The sequence below is a fragment of the Lontra canadensis genome, unplaced genomic scaffold (assembly GCF_010015895.1).
Source record: "Lontra canadensis isolate GAN:19392208 unplaced genomic scaffold, GSC_riverotter_1.0 scaffold21, whole genome shotgun sequence".
Lineage (NCBI taxonomy): Eukaryota > Metazoa > Chordata > Mammalia > Carnivora > Mustelidae > Lontra > Lontra canadensis.
The window spans coordinates 11472367-11499521 of record NW_022631015.1 but is presented as its reverse complement, the minus strand read 5'-3'; the positions used below and the strand labels follow the sequence as shown (position 1 = coordinate 11499521).

The following is a 27155-nucleotide window of genomic DNA, read 5'->3' as shown; positions in this document are numbered from 1 at the left end:
ATCTTGCCCACCCTGTACCTGACCTTCCTGATTTCCCTCTACAATGACAGAGCTCTGTGTCCTGACTTCCTGTATGTCTAAATTCTGCAATGTCAACATTGCAAAACTTAAGCTTACTTTATCTTCTTTTAAAAAATTTTATTTATTTATTTATTTGACAGAGAGAGAGAGAGAGAGCAAGCACGAGCACATAAACAGGGAGCTGTAGGCAGAGGGTGAGGGAGAAGCAGGCTTCCTGCTGAGCAGGGAGCCTGATGTGGGACTCGATCCCAGGACCCCAGGATCATGGCCTGAGCCAAAAGCAGAAGCTTAACCGACTGAGCAACCCAGGTGCCCCTTAAGTAGTTTATTTTTAAGAAGAGGAACTGTTAGTTTCTCAGCTTTGAAATCATAGGAAAGTATGGCTATTCATAAAAGGATCTGGACATGACTTAGTCCAACCAGACCCTCTCTCAAACCAAAACCGACATTACAACCTAATGATGCGACCAAAGCCAGCACTTCCTCCCTATGGACGTAAATAATATCACAGTCTCCAAAGCTGAACAAAGTGAGCTGTGGTCCAGCAAGATCTAAGAAAATTTCTCTGTAAAAGTCTTTGATCATCTCTACTAGAGACCTTGTCCTGCCCCTTCCAATCATGTCCTGAGGCCATCGAGATAATGATCCACTTTCTTTCATTTTATAGACCTCCCCAAAAGGCAATCTTATACATATGAGCTCACTCACTATAAAGTGGCCATAAAAAGTTTCACTGCCACTTATAAGCACATAAAATTTGGATTTTAGAAAGGAAATCACTGTGAAATAGTGGGAACACTTGGATATCTGGAAAGAGCATTCAACCAAAATGATCTCTGAGGAAAATATACTGTATGCTTCAGTACTGTATAAAGTACTAAAATTATTCCATAAAAGGAAAGGGAATCTCAGGAAGCAAAGCTGGGTAGAGGAAGGAACAGATAACCTGAAAAAGTAAAGTTACCAAAACTGCATTCCCAACCACAGGCTAAGGTTTACTGAGTACCTATGTTCCAAATGTTTCCTCGATGTTACGATTAATCTCCAGGATTACTCATCAGGTAGGTATTATTATTCACAATTGAAGGGGAGGAAACCCACAGGGGTCAAAAGGCACTCTGTAAATCACAGACCTGGTAAACCACAGAATCAGGATTCAATCCAATTCCACAACTCCAAAACCCCGAAGTCTCTGCATTTCTTCCCAACCAAACCACTCTTCCAGTGACAGAAACTTAGACAAAAAAAGTCATCAGTGAGCTAGTGTTCAACTGAGTAGTATGGATTTTCACTACCAGTAATGGCCATGCCAGTATCCTAAGGGCACAATCATCTCAGTTTTTGTATCTTTTCAAAAGCAACTCGATTTTCGGCCCACTTGACAGGTCCCTGTGAGCAGTCCTGAGTAAAAGGCGTGTTAAAAACACAGCCTGAAACTGACGCCCTGCGGAGCCAGGGTGAGGCTCAGAAGACCTTCAGAGAAAAGGCAGCAATGACAAAACTAATGAAGTAGGCAGATCTTCTCCCCAAAACACAACTTCAAAGCCAGACAAAACTCAGAAACCATCAGTTCAGCATTCTAGAAATCAACCGCAACCAATCACAAACTGATGAGTATTCCTTGGGAAAAGCACTGAACTTGAGGGGGGAACTGTGCCGCACGACCCACCCCCACGCCCCTAGCTCCATCAGTGCAATCGTTCAGCTGGGAGGGTGGGCTGAGACCACCAGTCCAGGCCACTACATGTGGAGCACTGTCTGAGGGGCAATCCCATCATCAGAACACAAAGGCCTGGGGGTCTGCTAGCCTGCAGCTAAGGTCCTATGCGGGGCAAGCAAGACCCCAGTCAACTGGCTGAGACTCACCAGGGAGTCCTGGGAGCTGAGAGAACCACGGTGCCCCCGATAAACTCTCCACTGATAGCCCCAGTTGACCAGAGATTCTGCATACGCCCCGTCGACTCCAGAGTGGACTCGCGCCACCCACACGTTCCTTGAGGACGGAACCTACACCTATACGCACCACGAAGATGCAAGGAGGTTCGTCTGAAAGAATAAGCCAGGGCAGACGCAACACCTGCCTGAGAACTGCATATGATCTCCGGCCCACACACCGATCCAGCGGCAGAGGGAAAGTTCTACTGACTCGAGGTCAACCTCTGGTCAGTCACTGGCTGAACACAAAACTACGAGCCACGGGGTTGACCCCTAGAAAACGAGGCTTCAAGAACCAACAAGAAAACAAATCCGAGCAGACAGCAGCAGCCACACCGCACAGTACAGGAGAGACAGCCTGTGCAGGTTTATTCAAGGCAAGTTAGAGAAGAAACAAACAGAATAATGACAGCGATGACAAAATACACACATGGCAAGAATCAGTAAAGTGAGCTGCTCCAATCCATTACCTGAGGGTAAAATATTCCACAAAAAACTTGAGAGGCATGAGGAGAAAGAGAAAGCGTGACCCATACTCGGGAAAAAGCAGTCAATATGAGCTGTCTCTAGTGTCCCCAGATGTTTGGTTTAACAGATTAAGACTTCAAAGTAGCAATCATATGAACATACATGTTGAAAGCACTGAAGGAAACAGAAAATTAAAATAAAGAACTGAGAGAAACCATGCCTTTAAGAATTAAAATATGATGATAACTCAAGAAATAGAGAACCTCAAAAAAAAGATATAAATCATAAGAAAGAGAACAGAGTGAAAAATTCTGGAGTTGAAAGGTAAAAATGAGATAAAACACTGACTAGAGGGGTTCAAAAGCAAATTTGAGCTAGTATAAGGAAAAAAATAAGAAGAGTTGATGATAGTGCTGTTGAAATTAGCCAGTCTGAGGAACAGAAAGAAAACAGATGAAAGCAAAACGAACAGAACCTCATGACACCAAGTTTACCAACATATGTGTAGTGGAAAAAGGGTGAGAAAAAAAAAAAATCTTCAGAAATAATGGCCTAGAACTTCCCAAATTTGATTAAAAAACAACAACAACAACAATAAAACCACTAATCTCCATATCCAAGAGGTTCAACTCAAAATAGAATACAAAGAGATCCACACCTAAACAGAGAGTGTTCAAACTGCTGACAAAGAAAAAACTGAAAGCAGAAAGCAAAAAAGAATTCATTGTGCATAGAGAAAAACAACACACACACACACACACACACACACACACACACTCTCTCACACACAGCTGACTTCTCATCAGAAACAATGGAGGCCAGAAGGCAGTAGAAGGTCCACAGTGATGAAAGGGAAAAACGCTATTAGTAAGAATTTTATAGCCAGAAAACTACTTTTCAAAACTCAAAAGCTGGGGGTGGGGAGCATTCTATGATTTTTTTTTTTTAAGACAATTTGCTGCTAGAAGACTCACCTTATAAAAAAGGCTATATCAAGACCTTCAGGGGACGCCTGGGTGGCTCAGTGGGTTAAGCCGCTCCTTCAGCTCAGGTCATGATCCCAGCGTCCTGGGATCGAGCCCCGCATTGGGCTCCTTGCTTGGCGGGGAGCCTGCTTCTCCCTCTGCCTCTGTCTGCCCATGCTTGCTCTCCCTCTCTCTCTCTGATAAATAAATAAAATCTTTAAAAAAATTGTTTAAAAAAAAAAAAAAAGACCTTCAGGTTGAACAGAAGTGACTCAGAAGATCATCTGAATCCACATGAAGAAATGAAGAGCGTCAGAAATGGCAAAGACATCAGTGGATCGAAGACGGACTGCTTTCTCTCATTTATCTTAAATGTTTTTAAAAACTTCAGGTTGTAGAAAGCTATAATTTAACACGGTATAGCTAGGGTTTTAACATAAAAGGATGAAACATTTTTGACAAGAACAGCAATAAAGGATCAAAGTCTCCACGTTTTACCATGACTCAAGTAGTACCATTCTCAAGTAGAAAGGGATACATTAAGGGGCATATTATAATGTCCAGAGCAACCACTAAGAAACTTACTCAAAAATAAGAGTAAAAACAACAAGTGCAACAGAGAAATCAGAACTGTATACCAAAAAAAATATGTAATACAAAACAAGGCAGAGACACACACAAGAACAAAAGTAGGAGGCAAATAGGGGTGACTGGGTGGCTCAGTTTGCATCTCTTGGTTTCGGCTCAGGTCATGATCTCAGGGTTGTGGGAGTGAGCCCCATGTTGGGCTGTGTGCTCTGCTTGAGGATTCTCTCTCCCTCCCCACATCTCCCGTGTACGCATTCTCCTCTCTGTCCTTCTCCCTCTCAAATAAATCAATCTTAAATATATATATACATATATATATATGACAAGCAGAAAAGAAATAACAAAATGGTAGACATACACCCAATATACCCAACAATAAGCACATCAATGTGAATGGAATGAACACCCCACACAGAAGACAAACTGTCAGGCTGAATAAAAAAACAATTCCAATGACACCGTGTCCGCAAGAGACAAGGCTTAGGTTCACAGAATCCAAAGGCTCAAATAAAAGGGTCGGGAAAGATATACCATGCAAACAGCAATCCTAAGAGAGCCAGAATGTCTATAATTATGTCAGGTAAAACAGACGTTAACAACTCACTTGCCTTAAGTGGCATTTAGAAAGCACTGAAGCTAACTGCAGACTTGGGCATCACTGGTTACACTAGTCCTAAGAGCCAAAAACTGAAAACAATCCAAATGGCCATCACCTGGATGGACACATCAAAGGTAATACATTCATATAACGAATATTACTTAGCAATAAAAGGTAAAAAAAAAAAAAAATCCTGATACATGCTACAATGTAAGTGTGTCTCAAATACGTCATGCTCATTGAAAGAAACTAGAGACACAAGGCAGTAAATTGTATGATCTCACTCTGTTAAGGGTCCAGAAAAGGCAACTGTGAAGAGCCAAAAACCAGGCCAGCAGTTGCCTGGGAGCATGACTGACTCCTACCAGGCTCAGGGAAATGCTGGGGGTGATGAACGTGTTCTAAAACTGGACTGTGGTAAAGGTTGCACAACTCTGTAAGTTTACAAAATTTCATTGAATGGTACACTTACAATGGTTGAATTTTATTACATGTAAATTACATCTTGAAAAGCTGTAAAAAAAAATATATATATATAGTGCAGTGGTTTCTCAGGCAATAAACTACCGTCTGGAGACTAAAAAATGCACTCTTTCCACAAAAACTTAATGGAACTCCACATTCCTGAAGATGTTACTGTGAATGGGAAGCATGGAACTCATCACTCATATGGCATTAATTCCACCGAAACATTAACAGGTCAACCTGAACTATCAACAGATAGAAGGCCAAATAATGCTCTTAACCCCCTTGCCATGCAGTGACCCATCTGCTTACACATGTAAATTGAACATCATTTCTATGTTCGCTCATCAAATCTTTGCACAGCTGGCTGGACTTGTATGTGTAAGCTATTACAGTCTCTCTCAAAATAAGTAAATAAATCTTTAAATTCCAAAGTATTGTAAGGTCGTCTCTAGCCTCTGACCTATCTTTTGTAAATACTCAACTTACTATAGAGACCGTAATTTGGTAGGAGACAAGGGCAGAGCTGTTGAACTCCAGTGTGTCCAACCCATCCCAGCAGGGGCTACAGAAGTCCAGGCAGAGGCTTCCAAAGTGGCCCTCTGTTTTCACCTCCATTTGTGACCACTATGGCTCTGCTCCTCACTGAGGAAGGTCACATCTTAACATACTGAATGTCATACAGTTTCTGAGCCACATGATAACACTGGCAGGTGCCACAATAACAAGGCTAATGTTCTAATGTGTCTGTGGAGAATCAGCTTTGCTTTTTTTTTTTTTTTTTAAGGGTTTTATTTATTTGAGAGAGAGACAGAGAGCATGAGTGTGGGGAGGGTAGAGGGAGAGGGAGAAGCAGACTCCCCGCTGAGCAAGGAACCCGAGGCAGGGCTCCATCCCAGGACCCTGGGATCATGACCTAAGCTGAAGGTAGACGCTTAACCGACTGAGACACCGAGGTGTGCCGAATCAGCATTGTTTTCAAAAGCGTTTCTCAGGGGCGCCTGGGTGGTTCAGTGGGTTGAAGCCTCTGCCTTCGGCTCGGGTCATGATCCCGGGGTCCTAGGATCGAGCCCCGCATCGAGCCCCGCATCAGGCTCTCTGCTCGGCAGGGAGCCTGCTTCCCTTCCTCTCTCTTTGCCTGCCTCTCTGCCTACTTGTGATCTCGGTCAAAAAAAAAAAAAAAAAAAAGGCGTTTCTCAAACTATTCAATTAATTACTATGAACTCAACCAAGCCCATCCTTAACATAAAGTATTTAAACTTAAGCAAAATAAAGTAAAACAAAACCAGAACATAAAAATATCTTCTCTACTTACTGTCATTCCACCACCCCAAAACCACCAGAAATAATTACTTGGAGATTAAAGATGGTGGCATAGGTAATATGAGAATTCGGACACTCAGAAATGCAATCACGTTCTCTGAAACCGAAATGCAAATTGCCGGCCCTAATGTGTCAATAGCAGTGATGCAGATAACAGGTCCCATTCTTGGCACATCACTCTCAAGTGGTGGGACTGCCTCCCAGGCCCCATTTTCCTGAGGAACAATCCTTCACAAGAGGTTTGGTGGCTTTGGGAATCATGCTTATGATATTATTCTACCACTGTGAGTTAAATATAGAGGTGACTAAGGAACACAGTACAATTGGAAGAAGGACAGTGCTCTAACAGAACGGCCCCCTGATGACCCAAGCCTTTTGAGTGGAGACCCATGATCTGGTATCAGAACATCAAGAACAATTAAATGTTTCTGTCAAGACCAACTGAACCTCTAAGGCTTTCCCTTCACCTCATGACCAAATGAATGTGAATTCCCTTATCATGCCTGGCAGGAAGCAGACCCTCAAACAGACCCTCTGAGATCCCCTATAATTCATTCCTATGGTCCTCTAAAGATAGATGGAGCATTCTTACTCATTCCCAAACATAAAGGGGTTTCTAAATAAGTAATCCAATTCCTCTCTATTCCATAGACAAGGATCAGCAAACTGTAAAAGGCTAGACAGCAAATATTCTAGGCTTTCTGAGCCATTTCCAACTCCTGCTATAGCAGGAAAGCAGGCACAGGCATATGTAAATGAGTAGGCATGGCCGAGTTCCAATAAAACTGTATTTATAAAAACAAGTGAAAGACTGGATTCAACCATTAGATTGTGGTTTGATGACCCTTGCCTTAGAATAACCACCATTTAAAGCTAAAAAGAAAATTACAGGTCAACATCACCCCACCCCCAACCCCTGTCCACTCCATGTTGTTCTCATGAAAGAAACTTGAGTTATTTGCTCAAGGTCATATATGATTCTTTTGCTAGTTTGTACATCTGTATGAAGATGAATTTCTGAAATACAGACAGAGAGAAAGAGACTGCCTCATTCTTTGAACCTACCATCCTTTTCCTGGATAGCAACAAATCATACTGACCCTAGGTGGAGGTGTTGTTTTTTTAGGATATACTGTATTTTTTAGAACAGTTTTAGGTTCATAACAAAATTGGGGGGACTGTACCGAGATTTCTCATATAGCCCTCTCCTCCACACATGCACGGCCTCTCTTACTATCAGCATCTCCCACCCGAGCCATAGACCGGGTTATGACTGATGAGCCTATGTGGACACATCGCCACTCAGAGTTCACAGTTTACGTTCCCTCTTGGGGCTGTCATTCTATAGATTTGGACAAATATACAATGACATGTATCCACCATTATAGTGTCATACAGCGTAGTTTCACTGCTCCAAAAATCCTCTTGTGGGGAGGTTGTTTTTAAATTTCTAAGTATTAGGGCACCTGGGTGGTGTAGTCGGTTAAGCGTCTGACTCTTGGTTACGGCTCAGGTAGTGAACTCACCATCATGAGATCCAGCCCCACGTCAGGCTCCATGCTTGGCTCAGAGTCTGCTTCGGATTCTCTGTCCCTCTCCTTCTGCCCCTCCCAGCCGTGCATGCATGCGCTCTCTCAAAATAAGTAAATAAATCTTTAAATTTCAAAGTACTGTAAGGTAGTCTCTAGCCTCTGACCTTTTATAAACACTCAACTTACTAGACAACTCAACTTGTTGATTTTATAATTATTGTCAATATAAACTACGCATGTCAAACCTACAAAGTTTCCTTTATTTTTCTTCTTTAAAGTTTTAAGCTCATTGAGAAATCCACTCCAGTCAAGCAAACAAGACCAACAACCACTCCTGTATGATTTTCTCCCCATTCTATCTTCTGGCAAAGTCTCAAAACAACTTATTTTCTCTACTGATCTATCCTTCCATTCTTTAAAAGCTCATCTCAAATCTCTGCTTCATTCAGGTTTTCATTCGTAAAAAAGTTAACTCCTCTAAGAAGTATTTTCTGATTGATTTATCTCAACCAATTTGTTTTTGCCTCATTTTCCCTTTGAGAGTTGCAATGTTCCATATTAATCTTAAATTTGTTGCTTTATACTGCCCTTAGATCTTTTTCATACATTTGGAGACATATCAGATGAAAAGCCCTCAGAAGGCTAGGTGTGAGGGTTTTATTTCTAAGCATAGCATACTAAGCATCCTCACTGTGGAATTAAAAGGAAAACAGATAAAATCTCCCTTTCATTCTTTCATTTGCCCTTCATATACATCTACAATCTAGAAGAGTCCAAATAGATCTAAAATAGTACACTTTTTCTATATTCTTCTGTTCCTACTTATGAGGAAAAATTATAAAATGTTTTCATCTATATTTTCTTAGAATTTTAATATTTTCACATTAGTTTTCCCAGAAATAGTTTTCAATCATTTATGTCTAAAATTTCAACTGTTAGGCTGAGACTTCCATTTACATACTGCAATTCTTCTTAAAAACAGAAATACCATATGATCCAGTAATTCACTACTGGGTACTTACCCAAAGCAAACAAAAACACTAATTTGAAAAGATACAGATACCCCTGTGTTTGTTGCAGGATTATTTACAATAGCCAAGATATGAAAGCAACCCAAGTGTCCACTCACAGAAGAATAAAGATATGATACACACATACAACAAAATATTACTCAGCCATAAAAAAAGAATGAAATCTTGCCATTTATAACAACATGGATTGATTTGGAGTGTATCATGCTGGGTGAAATCAGGTACAAAAAGACAAATACCATATGATTTCACTTACACGTGGAATCTAAAAAACAAAACAAATTAAAAGCAGAAACTAATCCATAAACACAGAGAACAAACTGGTGGTCGCCAGAGGGGAGGTGCATGGGGGATGGGCAAAACAGGTGAAGAGGATTAAGAGGCACAAGTTTCCAGTTATAAAAAGAAGTAAGTCACAGAGATGGAAAGTATAGCATAGGGAATATGGGCAACAATACCGTAATAACGTCGTCTGATGACAGACGGGGACTACACTTATCAAGGCTGAGCACTGAGCTATGTCTAGAACTGTCAAATCACTATGTTGAACACCTGAAACTAATATAACATTGTATGTCAACTACATTTCAAAGATAAATTTTTAAAATAAAAAAGTAATTATAAAAAATAAACACTGCCATTTTCCATTTCAAGCAAGGTATCTCTACTTCCAACTCCATGTTACTAAGTAAATAAGTAAGCAAAAATCTTCGAGAGAGAGAGTGGGACAACCACTCTCTCTCTCTAAGAGCTTGGAAATTTGTTTGTAATAGCAAATCCAGCTTGGAGTAATAGAGACATCAACAGCTTGGAAATGAATTTAGCCGATTAGATTTAAAGAGAAGAAAGAAAGGTCCTTCAAGTTCTGATCTTCTGAGTGACCTCGGCTCTACCTGCAGTGCTGGACAACTTTATTTTGTGACTGGGATGGAGAGCATCTGTCAGCTCATACTAACCACAGAACTCTGCTATCCACACGGGCCAGTATTAGCATGACAGTCAAGAAGAGGAAAGGCGCTGGAGACTCCTGGATGTGGGGCCCTGGGCTGCCAGCAACTTCTCTGTGCTTCCTCCCCATGTCTACACCACGAATGTCTACATCACGAAGGCAACAACCCTGTCTCACTCAGCTGGAAGGATTACACAAACACGATATGAAAAGCACGCTGAGTGGAGCCTAGCACACAGACCTGTGGACAGATGAGCTCTTTTTACCCTAAAAATGATCAAACACAACATCCCTCTTGCCGCCAGCCCACAATGAAATGTAACTAGGGGAAGCAGTATGATTTAAAAGAAAAAAGTACCAAACACCCCTCCACAAATCTCTCCAATAAGATACAAACAAGCTGCTCAAAAGTTGATTCACTTAAACTTCTCTGGCCAATTTTCTCAACTGGAAAATGAGGAAGATGGACTGTCTTCCAAGGGCTGAGAAGCCAGCGGGACAGAGAACTCCCAGACACACGTCTGGCACCGGTCAATACCACGTCCCAGGTCCCTGTGCTATGTATCAGCCCAGCTCATTTTTAACTTCTTTTTAAACTATCAAACATGGCCCCAGTTGAATGCTTAATTTCTATTTGAATACTGCAATAGTAAGCAATTACATGCTGATGGTCCTTTTCTTCCCTGGCGAATCTTTTTTTTTTTTTTTAAAGATTTTATTTATTTGACACAGAGAGAGGGATATCACAAGTAGGCACAGAGGCAGGCAGATAGAGATGGGAAAGCAGGCTCCACGCTAAGCAGAGAGCCTGGTGCGGGACTCGATCCCAGGACCCCGAGATCATGACCTGAGCCAAAGGCAGAGGCTTAACCCACTGAGCCACCCAGGCGCCCCCACTGGCAAATCTTTTAAAGAATTGGGAAATAAGCACATATAACCACACTACCAAATGCAAAGCAAAAGGAGTTTTGAGTAAATGCACGCTCTAACCATACAGGCACACAGAAATATCAATGTACATAAATACCCAAGTACCATAAAAATCCAGCTTGACATCAGTTAGGCCAGAATAACTCTTAGACTACTACAGGTCCACTAACACTTAAAGGACGGCTCTTCTAGTTACTTAACAGCCAACTAGTTAATCATCACTGTATTTTTTTTAAAGTACTTTAACAGGGCAGCACGGCCCTAGAATATTTTCTAGAACAAAATTCATCCTAGAAAATTTCTAAGAACCTTACATTTTAAGTTTATTTTAAAAAGTCACGCCTGGGGGTGCCTGGGTGGTTCAGTCAGTCAAGCGGTCTGCCTTCGGCTCAGGCCATGATCCCGGGGTCCTGGGTTTGAGCCCTGCATTGGGCTCCTTGCTCAGTGGGGAGTTTACTTGTCCCTTTCCTTCTGACCCTCCCTGCCAACCCCTACCCCTGCCCTGCCAATTCTTTCTCAAATTAAAATACAATCTTTAAAAAAAAAAAAGTCCTGCCTGGCTGGCTCAGTTGGTAGAGCAGCATCTCAGGGTTTTACGTTTGAGATCTACACTGGGTGTAAAGATTATTTAAATTTATTTTAAAAAGTCAAAATTAATGCAATGCTACCCCAAATAAAAGCCCCAAAATAAAAGCCTAATAGTCAACAAGAACTTCCTTCTGAAGAATGACTTGAGTACTGAGACGGAAGGACACTATGTGGTTACAAGGTTTTGCCGTGCAGTGTTTGGTGGCTGACAACATTACAAATATCAAGGGCTTTCTAAGAATACCTGAGCACTATATGTAATTTTGGCACATTGTTAATTTGCAAAAGAGTACTCTTAAAATGTTTTAAAATAATAAATAGAGGAATGAAAAAATAAGGCATTTGATTTATTCATAAAGTATTTTTTCAGATAACACAAGAACCAACTTTGTCCCAGACATGTTCAAATTATGGGGCATAGATTCTAAATGTGGTGCTTAAAATACATGTATGGATATAACAGGAGATTTTATATACATTATGTATTTTCCAATTCTATAAGATAAAATTACAGCTCATCAGAACATATTTTGTGCAAAGATGTTCTAAAATAAAATCATTACTCTGATTAATCGTATTATTACATTTTGTATTTGCTTTTAAATAGAAAAAAGCATTTGGTTAATGTTAATAAGCATTCCAAAAGCAGCAAATAAGCTCTCAATATGAGCTGAAAAATAATGATCTGAAAACAAATGGGAGGCTTGCTTTATGAAATCTACTCTCCTACTTTTATCCCAGTTGGACAAACTAACAGCTGCTTAAATGACAGCTGCTAATAACTTCAATACCTTTCTTACCTTTATCATCAAAAACGTAACTATAACTTATTTACTTATTTCCTTCCTAGCTGCAATCATCTACCAAAAAAATTGTTTCTAAGCCATGGGTTGTTTACCCTACAAGACTTCTGACTTCTCAAATCTTCAGGCTGTCTACATAGAACTGCTGACTTAACATTCAAACATGAAAAACAATGCGCATGAACAGCTGGAATTCCATCTAAAAATCATCAAAATTAGGGGCCCCCGGGTGGCTTAAGGTTAAGCATCTGCCTTTGGCTCAGGTAGTGAACCTGCAGTTTTCCAGGATCAAGCCCCAGGTCGGGCCCCCTGCTCAGTAGGGAGTCGGCTTCTCCTTCTCCCTCTGCCCCTCCCCTGCTCCTTCTCTCTCGCTCACTCTCTCTCTCTCTCAAATAAAAGCTTAAAAAATACACAAAAGTAAAAATTAAAAAAATAAAAATCATCAAAATTAAACTTAATCTACTTATAAGCCCAACAAGACCATCCCCAGGGAACAAGAAAGCGAGATTTTCTTCATGACAGGTGACTGATAAAAGAAGTCACTGGAGTGGGTCCCCGCACTGCTAGCAAATTAAAATATTCACATTCATCAGATTACTCCTGAAAACCCACTGGATTTCCAAGGTCCCACACGAGACGGGGGCACAGGGGACAGAGAGCGGTGCCGTCTTAGAACATAAACACAAGTGTGGGCTACGGCGCCTCACCTCCATCCTAGGAGATCGTGAACGTGGAAGGCTTCTAAAAGCAGTTCCATTACAACAGAACGGAAGACTTGACGATCAGTTTCCCAAGAACTAGAATCAAAACACGAGGTAAGGTTTGAATCTGTGCAGAGGGACTGACCGAGGAGGCAGCACTCTGGGTGATAACTGTCCTTCCCAAACTCTTTCTTACAGCGATGGCTCTCTTCCACATCCCCAGCCCTGGACCGCCAGGACCGTAAGACGTATGGCTGACTCACGCTGCGCACACTGGAGCAGCATCACGCCACTCCTGGGTGGCCTCTGTTTGCAAAGCACATGCAACCCAAGAGTTCGGCACAAACCAGTTTTTTAGAGAAAGTGATGCTGAGTGTTTACCTGGTGTCAGGCATCGTGCTAAATATTGCGGTGTTACCTCATCTTCACACACTCTCCCTGCTTTGCAGAGTCTGAGGAACTGACACTTGCTGCTTGCCCAAGGCCACACAGCTAGCCGGTGATAACCTGAGGCCAGACAGTTTACCCATTACGTTAATTAAATGTACCAAAGAGATAAACTTGAGGACTCCAAGGACAAAAACGAATGTAAAACAAAAGTTAATAAATAACAACTTGGTTCAGGCGATGAAAATTTCACATTATAACAGGTTTTTTTAATCAGAGGCCAGCAAATATCACAAGAAGCATTTGCGCATCAAGGCTCAGAAGCGTATACACATTTGGAGAACACGAATCATCTTTAACTGTCTTGTTTGCTAAAGAGCTAACGCAAATACGTTTTTGTTGAACACGGATGGGTGACTAAAACAAGCTCTTCTGACACGGAAGTCATACCCGGCTAGGAAGATCTGCAGAATGATGACAACGCAGTATTAGAAGCACGGTAAGGAACCTGGAGACATAAGCAGTGGAGGTCCACCATGTATGCTGGGGGGCACAGCGGCAGGGGAGAAGGTAGGAGATGGGGAGGGGCTCAAAGATGAAGAGAAATCTGCTTTGGCAGAGACAACTCCCGCGCAGAATAAGAAAACAGAGTGGAAATGAGGAGGGGAAAGACTTTCCAGAAAGAAGAACAAGCACAGAAACGCTGGGTCTAGATGCTGAGCTCTTGAAATGTCAGATTATTCATCAGATACACAGGAGAACAAGAAGGCCCAATTGTGTCTGAGCCATACTCAGGACCTTGGACTTTACCTTCCAAGATGATGGGGCATCCACAGACCCCACGTGTGGACCTCACCCTTTACTTCTCACATTATAATAAAGCAGTGTGTTCAGAGCCAAACACACTCAACCAATAAAAATGAAAAACAGCCACAATGAAATTCCCCAAATATGTTTTGCTAAAGGTTAAAAAAAATTCACCGTTTTGCAAAAGGTTAACACTTGGTATTTTCTACACTGACTTCCAATCTTGTACTTTAAATACATCAGTCTTTGAAACTCTTAAGCCCAAACTCAACTTAAAATATGTTCTTTCTTCCCCAAAGTTTTGAAAACACATTCACAATGATGACCTGCATAAGAAAAAAACAGCCCTTTCTCTTAAGAAGACTGACATGGAACCCCAGCAAGTCTCTGGTTTCCTGTATCAGGGTTACCTGAGTCCAAGCAAAGGCCAGGGAAGGCAGGGGAGATGGCTGATCAGAAATGAACAAACGCTGGTAAAGGGGGCCCTGCCTGGCTGGGACATTCATCAAGACCACATATGGGAGCCCCAGCCCCAGAGTCGGCCACAGAGTGGCCACGAGCCCCACTCCAGGGAACCTACCACAAGATAAAAAGCCTTCCTTTTGAACACCAAGTGTTTCCCTCATGCTCTTCAGAAATTCTCATTCACCCTCACAAAGGATATCAGTCAGGAGGGGCTCCTGGGTAGCTCAATCGGTTAAGCATCTGACTCTTGATTTCAGCTCAGGTCATGATCTCGGGGTCCTAGGATCAAGCCCTGCGTCCGGCTCTGTGTTCAACGTGGAGTCTGCTTGCCGCTCTCTCTCTGCTCCTCCCCCTATTCTCTAGCTCTCTCTAAAATAAATAAATAAAATCTTAAAAAAATGAAAAAAAAAGGATAGGTCAGTGTTAAACTCTCCCCATCTGCTTCACGCAGACAAGCACCAGAGACAAAGGTTCTATCTGGCTTATAGGGCCAAGGATAAAGATACTAGAATTCAACAAACCCCACTCCTACAATCTGTACAGATTCCCATCGTTCTAACTCTGTCTCAGTTTTGTCTCAAATCCATATCTTACCCTTAACATATCAGTTCTCATACTTTTCTACTAAAGAACCTGTAACAGCAGAGAACTGTAAATTCCACCTCCTACAGGAGCCTTGTATGCGGGCCTCGTTTAAACCCATACAAATCTTGTATATTCATATATGACTTGTATGATATTTTAATACATGAATACACACACGAGTGTATACGTATTTTTCCCCCAAATAAAACTTATATTCCAGAAAGTTAGAATAGGATTACCCTACAGCTTTGCATAGCCTTAGGACTACACCAACACCAGCTGAAGAATAGAATAAATCAAAGAAAAATTATATTTTAAGAGTTAATACTGCCATGAAAACATAATAAACATATAATTTGAGTTTAAGTATATATCTTTTACTACTGACTTAATGACCAAACACAAGACAAGTATTTAACAGACTGTTTTTGGCAGACACCTAGAAAGAAGCAATGCACTTAAAGTAGTGCTAGCAACGTGCTCGCCAGAGCAAGGTGGGCTGTGACTGGCTTTCTGGTCTTCTGATTTCCTCTCTCCCCATTTCATAGCTAACTTATGTGGCAGGTCTTCTGTAAGTCAAAGCAGCGGGTGACAGGTAAGGCGAAACAAACATGGTATTTCAACGGTCCCAGTGAGACACAAACTAAATGCTAAACAATTCATTTTACTAGCTAATGTTTACTTTTTTTTTAACCAGCAAAATCAGTTTCTTCAGGAATAACAGAGGAATTGCAATTCAGAACATATCTTCTTACTTTAACCCCCAATCTGTGCCCAGAGATACAGTCCTCAAATACATTTTTAGAAGAGAAGTGGAAATTCTAGAAGTGTTACACCTTAGCACTTTCTTGCCTTTGTGCCTCTGTTTACTAGGGTTTCCTGGGCAGGAACAGCCTTGCCCTCATCCCTCTCTGCTGAGTAAGCTCACTGGCTCAAACTCACAGCCTCGCCTACAAAGAGCTGCCCAAGCCCCCAGTCCATTTGCGCCCCACCCCCACCCCACCCCTGGACCTGGCCAGTCTGCAGGTCCCACTGAGGACGTGGCTTCTGCAGTTTGTCTTGTGCTAATCTACTCTGATCTACTCTTCAGTGTCTGAGTCATCACTGCCTTAGTCAAGCAGCTCTGAAACTCCCAATGAGGGGCCAGAACAGAACTTCCTTCAAATTCTCTTAGAAAACTTTAAAAACATCTGAATTTCGGAAAAGAAGCCAGCTTTCCTATTCCAAGTTTCAGCTCTGCATACTAAATTTAGACTCAGATTTGGTGGACCCTCAGGACCTGATTTCTAATTGTCTCACCCCAGTCTCCTACCCCTTCCTCCCCGCGAACAGAACGGTGTACGCTCCAGTAATGAAGAACTCCAACTGGCTTGGATTTCCCATGTCACTTCATAAGCTCCTACCCCAGGATGAAACATACTCACCCTGTCTTATCAGTCTTGTGCATAATTTCTCGGCCCTAAGACCCACTTCAGATGGTACCTTTGCTTCTCTTCCCTTCCCACACTGCCCCGCACCAAACTGCCCCCCAACCACGATCAAGACATGTTATGAGGTCCCGCCTCTGAGGAAGGTCCATACCCCTGTTCCTCCCTTACGACACGGGCAAAGGCGCATGTGTACCCGCCTCCCCTCTTCAACCCCATGCTCTTTCATTGTCTAGGCTTGAGGATCATTTTATCCCTGCCTCCTAGAACAGTGCAACAGGAACAGTTCAACAACTACCCAGTGGGTTGTACATTAGGTACAGAAAGGAAGATAGTCTGTGGCCTAACATCTGCATTTCTCTGGATGGCCATGTGATCTAGAATATTACAAAGTACAAGCACACCTTGTTTTATTGTGCCCTGTTTTGTTGCGTTCTACAGACGCTGTCTTTTACAAATTGGAGGAGTTTCTGGCAACCCTGGGTTTAGCAGGTCCAACAGCACTTGCTCACTCCGTGTCTCTGTGTCACATTTTGGTAATTCTCGCAATCCTTCAAGCTTTTTCGTTATTGTTATATTTGCTACGATGACCTGTGATCAATGATTACAACTTGCTGAAAGCCCAGATGATGACTAGCATTTTTTCAGCAGGAAGTATTTTTTAATTCAAGGATGTACATTTTAAAAAACAATGCGATCGCACACTTCAGAGTCCACAGCAGAGTGTAAACATAACTTTTATATTAACTGAGAAACCCAAAAACTCACCTGATCCACTCTATCACAATATTTGGTTTTTGGCAGTGTTAGGGAATAGAACCCACTATACCTCCAAGGTACACCTGTATACATTTTAAATATGAAAAATGTTTACGATTTATCACCTAATAAACAATACTTTAAGATCCATCACGTACTCATTTCAACAAATATCTGGGCTCCTATTAGCCACCAGGACCTGTGCTGGGCTAAGGTGACTACCAGCCCCAGGCTACCTTGGTGTACCCTCTTTAGACAGATGAATTAGAGAAGCTGGGCCTAGGACTCCAGATGTCAACCTCAGCTGGTACCTCAAGTGTGAAGGCTTTGCCTCTAAGAGTAAATAAGAGAAAGTAACTACTTGTGGGAGCTCAAGTTCTAGTGAGAAAGACAGACAAATACATGGTCAGCTCCTAACATTGTCTGTAGGACTTGGAAAAATCAGACTTCAGCACACAAGACTTAACGTTCTCTATCTAAATCCTCACCTCATTGAACACTGGTGCTATCATCATCAATTTGAACTTGGTCCAAGGCAGCCACCTAGGCCAGCAGAGTGTTCCAGTACTCTTCCAGATAGGAAACACACCATTCCAGATTCGAGGAGGCCCACAAAATTGACCACATTTTCAATGATCACCCCACAGTGACTGGCCAAACTTATTTCACAAAGAAACATCTCCCAATTAATCTGTTTGATCTCTATTTTTTTTACCTTGCAGGTGCCTAAGAATTTTTTTCTGTAACAGTAAATACATCATAAGCTATTTCACCCTGTTGGGGTTTATATTTGCTGTAACTGTTCCTTGTTTCGCACTCCTATACCCTTATCTACTAAAATGGAATATAAAAGATAATTGCTCTTCCCAGTTGATACAACACATTAGAATAACGTATGTCTTTCAAAACAATTAACTAAATTAAGCTTACTCTCCTAAAATCAAAATCTCTCCACAGTGAAGGAGCAACACGCATTTTCCACCTTTGCATGAAATGTACATAGCATGCGTAATTTTGACTGATTGCTTCCTTTATGGAAAACAGGTCATGTTGCCCCTGAGTTCTGCAAATAATGGCCTGAGTTAATGTCAACCACAACTCTCTTCACTTCTTGATAATCTAACCTATACAGTCGTACAGAAATGAATCTTGAAAGTAGTATGGGGGAGGGGTTAAAAAAATCATATTGGCAAAGACTATCCAGCGACTCATTTCAGATTCCTCCAGGCAAAAGCTGTCTCTGTTAAGAGAAAGTAAATCTCTCACTTTCACACTCACACTAATGGTTGGGAGGGCACTATAATTTTGTCAAATGCGATTCATTCATTCAACAAATATTTATGAAACATTTTCTGAGAGATGAGAATTGTGCAGAAGACTGGAAGCGAACAAGGGAAACGGAGGCCTCCGGGTGCTCACTGTGGACCAGGGTCAACATGCAGCAAGCTGCCATTCCTGTCACCCAAGGAGTACTTTACTGTAGGATTTCCTATAAACCTTATTTCTGTTTCATGCAGATCCTTACCTCTTAGATTTCTGGGATGAATCTGTTTAGTTCGAGGCATCTTCTTTGATTCAGGGGCCCCTTTTTCTTCTTAGAAACTGTAGGAAGAGCAGGTCACAAAAAGGTAGCTCCATTAAACTCAACATCCATCAATTAATTCATGTGCTAAAAAAGGAAAAAAAATCACACTTTATTACTTTCAAAGGAAAAATACACTTCAAAAGTCATGGTTAGAGTCCAGCACTCACCCAAACCCAATGCAAGATGACCAAGCCAGAGACACCTGCAAAAACTTACTTACTAACTTTTAATTAACCGTAGGATATCTCATTTTGCTACTCTCTGGGCTTTCTCACTAAGAAAACAAAAAAAAAATCACTGTACTTTTATCAAAGAAGTATGAAAAGATTCACTCCACGGTGTTTTACAGTGACATCACAGGATACAATTAAAGTATAACATGAGACTATAAAAAGGCTATGTTCCATGTAATGTGGCTCCTGGTTCATCAAGCTCTTTGGGAACAAGGACCATGTCTCATTCATCTTATTTTACTGAATTAATTCAGTTAATATATGTGGTTGCTATTGGAACTGCTCCCCAATTTTTCTAGTATTTTCCTCTAGGCTTGTGCCAGGACTGTACTTTATGCTTCTCTGTGTTTAGCTACAATGTGTGACCAGTTCTGGCTAATGACCTATGAGTAGAGAAGGCATGCACCGTTTCCAGCCTATACCATTTAGTTAGCAAAGCAAAATCCTCCAGCGCTCTCTGTTCCCTCTGCAGTGGGACAGGCACTGTTCCAGACAGTGAGTGTTGCAACACAGAGCTGGGCTCTTGCTAAGCTACCATGATCACCCAGTGTAAACAAGAAAGAGACCTTTGTTGTTTTAAGTGGCTGACGGTTGGGAATTGCTTGTTACTTCAGCATCACCTGGTCTGTCCTGACTTATATATCCTAAACACGATGACCAGAAATGCAATATGCCAAAACAATAGTAATTCAAAACCTGATCATCCCTCTTCCCAAATCAGCCACCTCTGTCTCCTGTTCCACAAGATCCTCACGGACCCTAGAGCTAAAACTTTAGTTCTGATTTCCTGGAATAAAGCTGATGATATTAAGGGGGAAATTATGTTTTATCACTAAGCAATGCTTTGTTTAAAACTTGTAATACCCAGTACTGTAGAAGGAACAAGAGAATACTTACTGAGCCCCTGCAGGGTGCCTCTGTACTTTCTACACATTACCTAATTCGGTCTTAATAATAACTGGTTAGATAGCTATCATTTACCTACTTTACAGATAAGAAGAGTTGGGGAGAGGTTGACTAACCTGCCCATGGTCAGCATCTAAACAATGTGGCACACATGACTCAGTTAGTCTCAGTGCTCACTTCCTCAGCAGAGATAATAGGTATTCCATGAATTAGGGTCATGAGGCTATAGAGCACAAGTCATGACTATATATTTTGGCATCAAACTGTACTGGGTACAAAGCCAGGCTCTATCCCCTTACTGTGTGGCCTTGTTAAGGTACTTAACCTCTCTGAAGATCAGATTTCCCAACTGTGAAACTAGGAAATATTATCCACCTCACAGGGCTGTTGTAAGGTCTAAACTAAACAATGTGGATGTCCACTGCCTGGCACACAAAACTACTCAAATATTAATTCTCCTTAAGAAAGCCTATATGGGAAAGGCTAGATCTGATATCCCTGTATAAGGTTTTAGAAATTTATGATTTCATTACAGCAAAGAAGAAACAGAAGTAAAGAAGGTTACAATTAGTACTTCAGTATTTTATCCCGAATAAGGCTATGTGTGGGCACTGCACAAAATTATTTGCAATTTTTTAACTGCACAAAGAATAAGAAATACGATGGCCAAATACTATATACTTTATCTAGCACCATGCTAAGTGATCTATCTATAAGACATGCTTCCTCAACTCCCTGCATTAAAGACATCCACCCTCCGATTCACGAAGCTTGATTCAATAGAGAATTCAGAGACATTAGGGCCAAAAAAATTGTATGACTGCTTAACTACATTCCTTGTTAAACTTAAAGCTTTTAAATGGTCACGATATCTGGAAGTTTTTAAAGCGTGAACTCCGAATGTAATATAATCACGTGATCCCGTATCGAGAGCATAAATATAAAATATGCAAATTCCCAATCAGTAACAGCTCCCTGCTACCCCGCTCCCTGCCTACCCACTGTCCCTAGCTGTCCATCCCATGTTTAAATCCTTGTGGGGGGAAGTGAGTACATGCAAAGACAGCGGCACTAGCGCGACTAGGACGAGTAATAAACCATTCCTTTACAGGAAAGAAATAAATACTACATGGAGCAAAAACATGACACGATCAAAAAGCGTAAAGACAGTTGCAAGGAGAAAAAACATGAATGAATGTGGAGGGCGGAGCCTGGGAAAACCCCTCTGCAACGCTGCACTGAACAAAGCGCTTCGCATGCCAGGAGGAGGGGGAATGGAAGTGCCAGCTCAGGAAGGAGCCCGGAGTGGATGCGGAGAGCATGAGGAGGAGGAGGAGGAGGACGGAATGAGGCGAGCGCGGCAGCCCAGAGACTCCTCCTCGCCGCCGGCTCCGCCACCGCCCCCTCCCCTCTCCAGCAGCAACTCCTTCCCCAGCCCGACCCCAAGGCGAGCCCGAGCCGACCCGCGCCCAAACCCACCGCCCGCTTCCCAACTGCTGCAGGCGCGTACTCCCAACCCGGAAAGAAACTACCCAGGTGGCTGGGAGTAAACTGGCACTTAGAGCAAAGAACGAAAGGAAAAGAAAGCCACAAAGCCGGGAGGTTGGGAAGCCGAGGCCTGGTCTCCCTCACCCCCCACCCTCTTGCAAAATGCGTCTGCGGCTGGAACGCGGGTGGGGAGGCTGGGTCCCTCCGTACCTGCTCGCCTGGCAAGACCGCAGCTCGGGCCGCTCGCGCGCGGCGAGGGCGCCCAGAAGTGGCAAGTGTCTCCCGCACGCAGCCATCCCCTCTGCAAGGTCGGCGGTTGCACACACACGCACACACACACACACGCGCGCCCGCACGCCCCCCGCCCGCGGAGGGGGAACTGGCCCTGCCCCCCTCCCCGGTACCCTCCCCCCCGCCGCCCTCCCAGCTGCAGCGCCCGCGCCGCGGAGCCCGCGCCGAACCTGCTGCCAGGACGCCCGGCGGAGCCGCTGCCGCTGCAGCCGACCCAGGAGCTGCGCTGCTGATGGCGGCGGCCCCAGCTCGGAATCTCCGCGACCCCCGCGCGGTGGCGGCGGCGGCGGCGCCCGGGATCCCTCCTTCACTTGACAACCCCAAACACAAACATAGCCTCCTCCTGCTGCTGCTCCCGGCCCCCGGGCTCCGTCACCCTCCCCGCCGCCGCCGCCGCCCCAGCAGCAGCCACACTAGAGGCCGGCGACTGGCACTCACACCACCCAGCGCTGAAATATTAAACAGGGGAGCCAGCCGGGGGGCGGGGGGGAAGCGCGGGGCGCGCGGGCGGGGGCCGCAGGCGCCGGGCGGGGGAGGCGGCCGCGCTCGCCGGCGCCCCGGGCCGCGGCATGACCGCCGCCGCCGGGGAGGGGGCGGCGGGGGGCCGGGCGGCGAGGCGGGGCGAGCGGCCCCCGGGGCCGTGGGGCCCGGGGCGCGGAGGGCGGGCGCGGGCTTTACCTCTCCCCGGGGCAGAGTAGGGCACGTTTAGCGTCTTTAGGGGCGACGGGAGGAGCGCGGGCCGAGCGGCGCGGGGGAGGGAGGGCGAAGGTCCGAGGCTTTCCCGCGGGTGGGCGGGGCGGCAGGGGATCCCCGGGGGCGGGAGGCGGGGAGGCCGCGAGCTGCGCCGCGCGGGCGGGGGAGGGGGGGCGTCCCCCAGCGGGGGCTCGGCGGGGGAGGGGCGGGGGGGGTTCACCGCCGCCGGTTCGAAGGCCCAAGTGGACAGGCGAGGCCGGCACCGCGGCTCAGGGTGGGGACGGGTTGGGTGCCCCGGTCGGGGCTCGCGTGGAGCCCGGAGCCCCGGGTCTCCCCCGCGGGGCGGACCCCGGGCCGCGCCTCCCCCTCCGCTGCCCGCCCCGCGGCTCCGCCCCGCCCGGCCGCCGCAGGGACGGGAGTGGGGGGCGGGAGGAGGCGGTGGCGCGGCCCTGGCGGGGGGGGGGGGGGGGGGGGGGTGGGGGGGGGTGGGGCGGGGAAGGGGGGCGGGGACGGGCGGGGCGGTAGTTTCTCTTTACCGTCTCTTTACTTTCTAAAGCAGGATGTGGGCCGGGCGGGTGACGTCATGGGGTCTCCCAGTCCCGCCCCCCGCCCGGGCCGAATGGGGGAGGGGAAAGGAGAAGGGAGGGGGGGGACCCCAAGGGGGTTTCCTCAGCAACGCGTTGAGGGAAGGGGAAAGTCATTGTGAAACTTGAAACTCATTAACTTTGAAAAACAACTTAAAAAACCTGGGAGGGGGGCGGGGTGTTGGTTTGGAGGGTGGAAGGGGACATATTATTAACCCTGAACTGAAACCACTTCTTGGTGGCGGATGTTCTATTAAAAGATTGAGGGAAGCCAAGGTTATTCCAGAGGCCGCTCCAAAGCCGGCTGGTGGTTCCCAGAGCCGGGGCTGCCAGCGCGTTAACCCTTGCCTGTCCGCCTGACAGCTTGGGGCAGGGAGGGGAGGGGTCTTTGGGGTCGGAAATGGAGGTGCGGGGCTGGGCAGCGGACCTGGCTCCTAGGACGCCGAGGAGAAGAGAAAGAGGGAAGAGGGAGTAATTATCATAAACCAGAGTTTGACCCTTGCTGCTAGAAAGCAGTAGAGGAAGCAAGGAGTGGTAATCTATGGAAATAAATCAGGAGGGGCTGGACTAGGGTAACGAAGGTTTTGGGGTTAGAACTACTAAAGAATGTTAGAAATCGGGGGCTCAGAAATTCACACATGTACACCTAAAGAAGCAGGCAAAAGTGACTGGTTTAAGGTGCCACGTTGAACTTAGGAGGAATAAAGCAAAACAAAAAATTTGATGCAGAAGAATTTCTCAGATTAAACCAAACTGCTTTCCCCTTTTAAGGAATAAAAATGCTAAACGACCGTACACCCACTACGCGGGCCATCTGTGCAAACTTGAATTGTTTTGTTCCCTGGGGCTTCCATAAAGACATCTAGGCTTTTCCTGCTACGGTTGACCCTGAAAATTACCCTGAGAAAATCCTACCTCTAGCTCACTGAGCTAAGAAAAGCTTAATGCACCAAAATGGGAATGATTAAAAATGTAATACTCAATAAAGGAGAGCTTGTAACCAAAAGAAAAGTCAGGAAAAGGGGTGGGGGGAATATACCTATTAAAAACTAACTTTGGTCATAAGAGCAAAGTCACCCAAGAACTGCCTAAATTTGAAATGATGTTTATCATATACTTTACTTTCAACCTGTCAATGAAATAATGCAATCTTTAAATTTTCAAGGTGATGTAATCATCTGGCTTTTGTAAAAGTAAATGTTATCTAATGGATTGCAGTCACAAAAAGTATGTAACCTAACTTCCCAACTGGGCTTTTGAAAAAAAGATAAACACTCATTTAAATGTTCAAGTATATCTAATCTGTCAGAGGATAAAGATTAAGGTAGTTTGATAATGATTAAGTCTGCCTGGTGTCACTTGCTAAATCAAAATGCTAACTGAAGGAATATATCTTTACCCCAGTGGTTGGTGAACAGAGCAAATGCACACTGTGAACACAATGTTTATATGGGATTCGGCATTGTTGTGAGCTTTCTAACAGATTAAGCATGCAATTTGGAGTTATAATAGATAATTTTGCCATTTCAGCTTGTTAAGGAGTTTTTTCGTTAAGTAGACGACTGACAACTTAACTTTCTTGAGTGGCAAATCAATATTAAACTTTCATTTGAAATATATGCAGTACGGAACAGTTTCCTATTTCCTAGTTTCGAATTTCCTAAACGCAATTTCTTTTCCTTAATTCTGCCTGCAGGTCTAACTTCCTATTTACGAGAACGCAAGGAAATCCAGCTAAAAGGTAAAGTAGCTAGCTTCGATTTGTTTTGTGGCAAATTAAATACAGTTTCTCAAATGCTATAGGAATGTGGGGGAAGATAATTTTTTTTTTTTAACCAGAAGATAAACATGAATGGTGAACAGCAGTTTGAACTGTCAAAAATTCTGTTAACAATGGGGGAGGTGACCATACTGGGGGGGGGAGGGAGAAGAAGGGGGTTCCCAGGGCCCTTTTTCGCTCTAGCTGCATCCCTACTGGCCCTCTGAACGCTTTGGAGCCCCCCTCGGGGCGCGGCGTTCAAATGAGGTCAGTGTCATGGTAGGGCTCTGTACACATTTTCGTTGCTCAGAAGTTTTGGGAAAACACTAGTCCACCCTGGGGCTTCGTGGCGGGGCCCGGCCGTCCCGCCGCGACCACCGGGCTCCGCGCCACCAGCGCGGTCCGCGTGTCCCTAGCCCCGGTTCCCACGCGGCCGCCCGGCCCGGCCCCGCTCGGGCTCCCCCCTGGCGCGGCCCCGCGGCCCCGGCCCTCCGCCCTGCGCGCGGCCAGGCAGCGCCGCCGCCACGCGGAGATCCCGGAGGTTCCTCCCCGCCGGCCGCCGGGTCACGCCGCCGCCCGTCCCTCCCCTCCGCCCTCCGCCCTCCGCGCGCGCCGGGCTTTCCCGGCCACCGGCCGAATCCCCTCCTCCTCGGGGCGACCTCGGCGACAAAACCTTCCCCCACTCGCTCTGCCAACTCTGCCCCCACGCCCAGGCTGCCGCCGAGCCAGACGCCAGACAAAAGAACCGAGAGAAAACTTACCCGAACTGCAACGCAAAAGTCTGATCCAAAGCTTCCTGGGTTTAACTTTTAATTTTAAAAACAACAAAAGCAGAAACCAAAAGCCTCCTAGGTTGGAAGTGGGCGTGAGAGGAAATGCTAGGGGGAGGTGCTTCATTCCCTCGGCTGCTCTTGCCCCCCCCCCCTTTTCTGGCCCCTGCCTGGGGCTTTGATGTTATCTGGTGCTCCGCCTCTGTTGGTTTATACCGTGGGCTCTGGGCCGAGAATGATATACAGATATTTGGCACTTTACGTGCTGGTTTGAAGAGAGGGAAGCAGGTGGTCACGGTAAAGGATTTCCACTTCTTCCCCCCGCCACCCGCCTCAGTGAGAAAGAACCATTTGCCCCGGGCTGTCCTTTGTTACCTGGACCGAAATGAACAATCCACCAATCCAGAAATCCTGGAGAGCTGGGCCATGTGGTATCATCTGTTAGACACACACACACAGGCCTTCTAAATTAGATTCATTTCCCCTCCCCTCTTAGCACAAACTTAGAACAAGGTGGCATTGTATGTTTTCGGAGGCTTTGTTTGCTTTTTAGATCTGTTTTGAAAGTAAATCGTATTTCCTTTCTGAGATGAACCTGCAGCCTTGAAGCCACAAGGATATACTTCTGAAGAAAAGAATCTCCATAATAACATGACTTTCATGCCTGTTCTTATAAATAAGAATATTCCCTCACCCTCCCCCTCACATCATGGAAAGGTTGTCACTGTTGATTTTATCTTAGTTAAGTGGACACTAGCAGAAACTGGATATATTTTCACATTAGATTAGCAGTCTCAGGCCATCACAAACAAAGCATTAGCAAAGGATGGTTTGGGATCCATTCTTTCCTTATTTCTCTCTCTCTCGCTCTCTCTTTTTAACAGAATAGTAATCAGAAAGGTTTGTTCTGTCTGTCATTCAGCTCTAACTGTTCATTCACTTTATGCTAACACCAACCTATGTTCAAGCCTTGCCCTCTGGGAGTTTACAAATTAATGGAGACAGGATAAACACATAGAAAAAAATACCTAGAGGGAAAAAAAGATACAAGAAGAAGCTTATAAACAGAGCCAATTAAAGTTACACAGAGTTATTTACATGCTTGCTGAGAGCTTTCTGGGTTGGGTGGAGGACAGGATTATCAGAGAAAGTTCCATCCTGCACGTGAGTTCTGGCTAGCGTTTTGAAGCAGAGAACGTTCTTGATTTGGCACTGGTAGGAGAACCTCGTGCCAGGCAAGGGGAATAGCTTGAAAGTTAGAGCAAGTGAACTGTGTGTGATGGTGTTGCCAGCTAGAGCCGGAAGTCACAGCAAACGTGACACGAGTAGGCTGGCCCTCGAAACGTGGCCTCCAAACCAGGACGCTTTTGTGAAAGAAAAGGACGCTATTAATGACTATGCAGATGAGAGACATATAGCTCGACTGTCCTAGTAATGAGCTATGAAGACAGAATGAGGAGACAACAGATAACCCCGGAAAAGCCTTCTCTGGCATGCTTAGGAAGGAATTCGGACGTGA

At 44.7% G+C, this 27155-nt stretch overlaps 1 protein-coding gene across 5 annotated transcripts in view; it reads right to left on the bottom strand.

The window, feature by feature from the left end:
- The window catches only part of HIVEP1 (HIVEP zinc finger 1), a 140898-nt gene extending 115155 nt beyond the window's left edge, over positions 1-25743 (bottom strand). For 2 of the 5 annotated variants that reach the window (XM_032861568.1, XM_032861573.1), the window contains exons 1-2: positions 22509-22624; positions 18853-18996 (exon numbers count right to left, since the gene is read on the bottom strand). In XM_032861568.1, coding sequence (XP_032717459.1) covers positions 18853-18892 — 40 coding nt within the window. In that variant the 5' untranslated portion in view covers positions 18893-18996; positions 22509-22624. Of the gene's footprint in view, positions 1-18852; positions 18997-21749; positions 21872-22000; positions 22117-22508; positions 22625-25627 lie in introns of those variants that run through there. The other 3 variants (XM_032861570.1, XM_032861569.1, XM_032861571.1) reach the window with 3 other exon arrangements.
- Positions 25744-27155: the final 1412 nt, after the last annotated feature.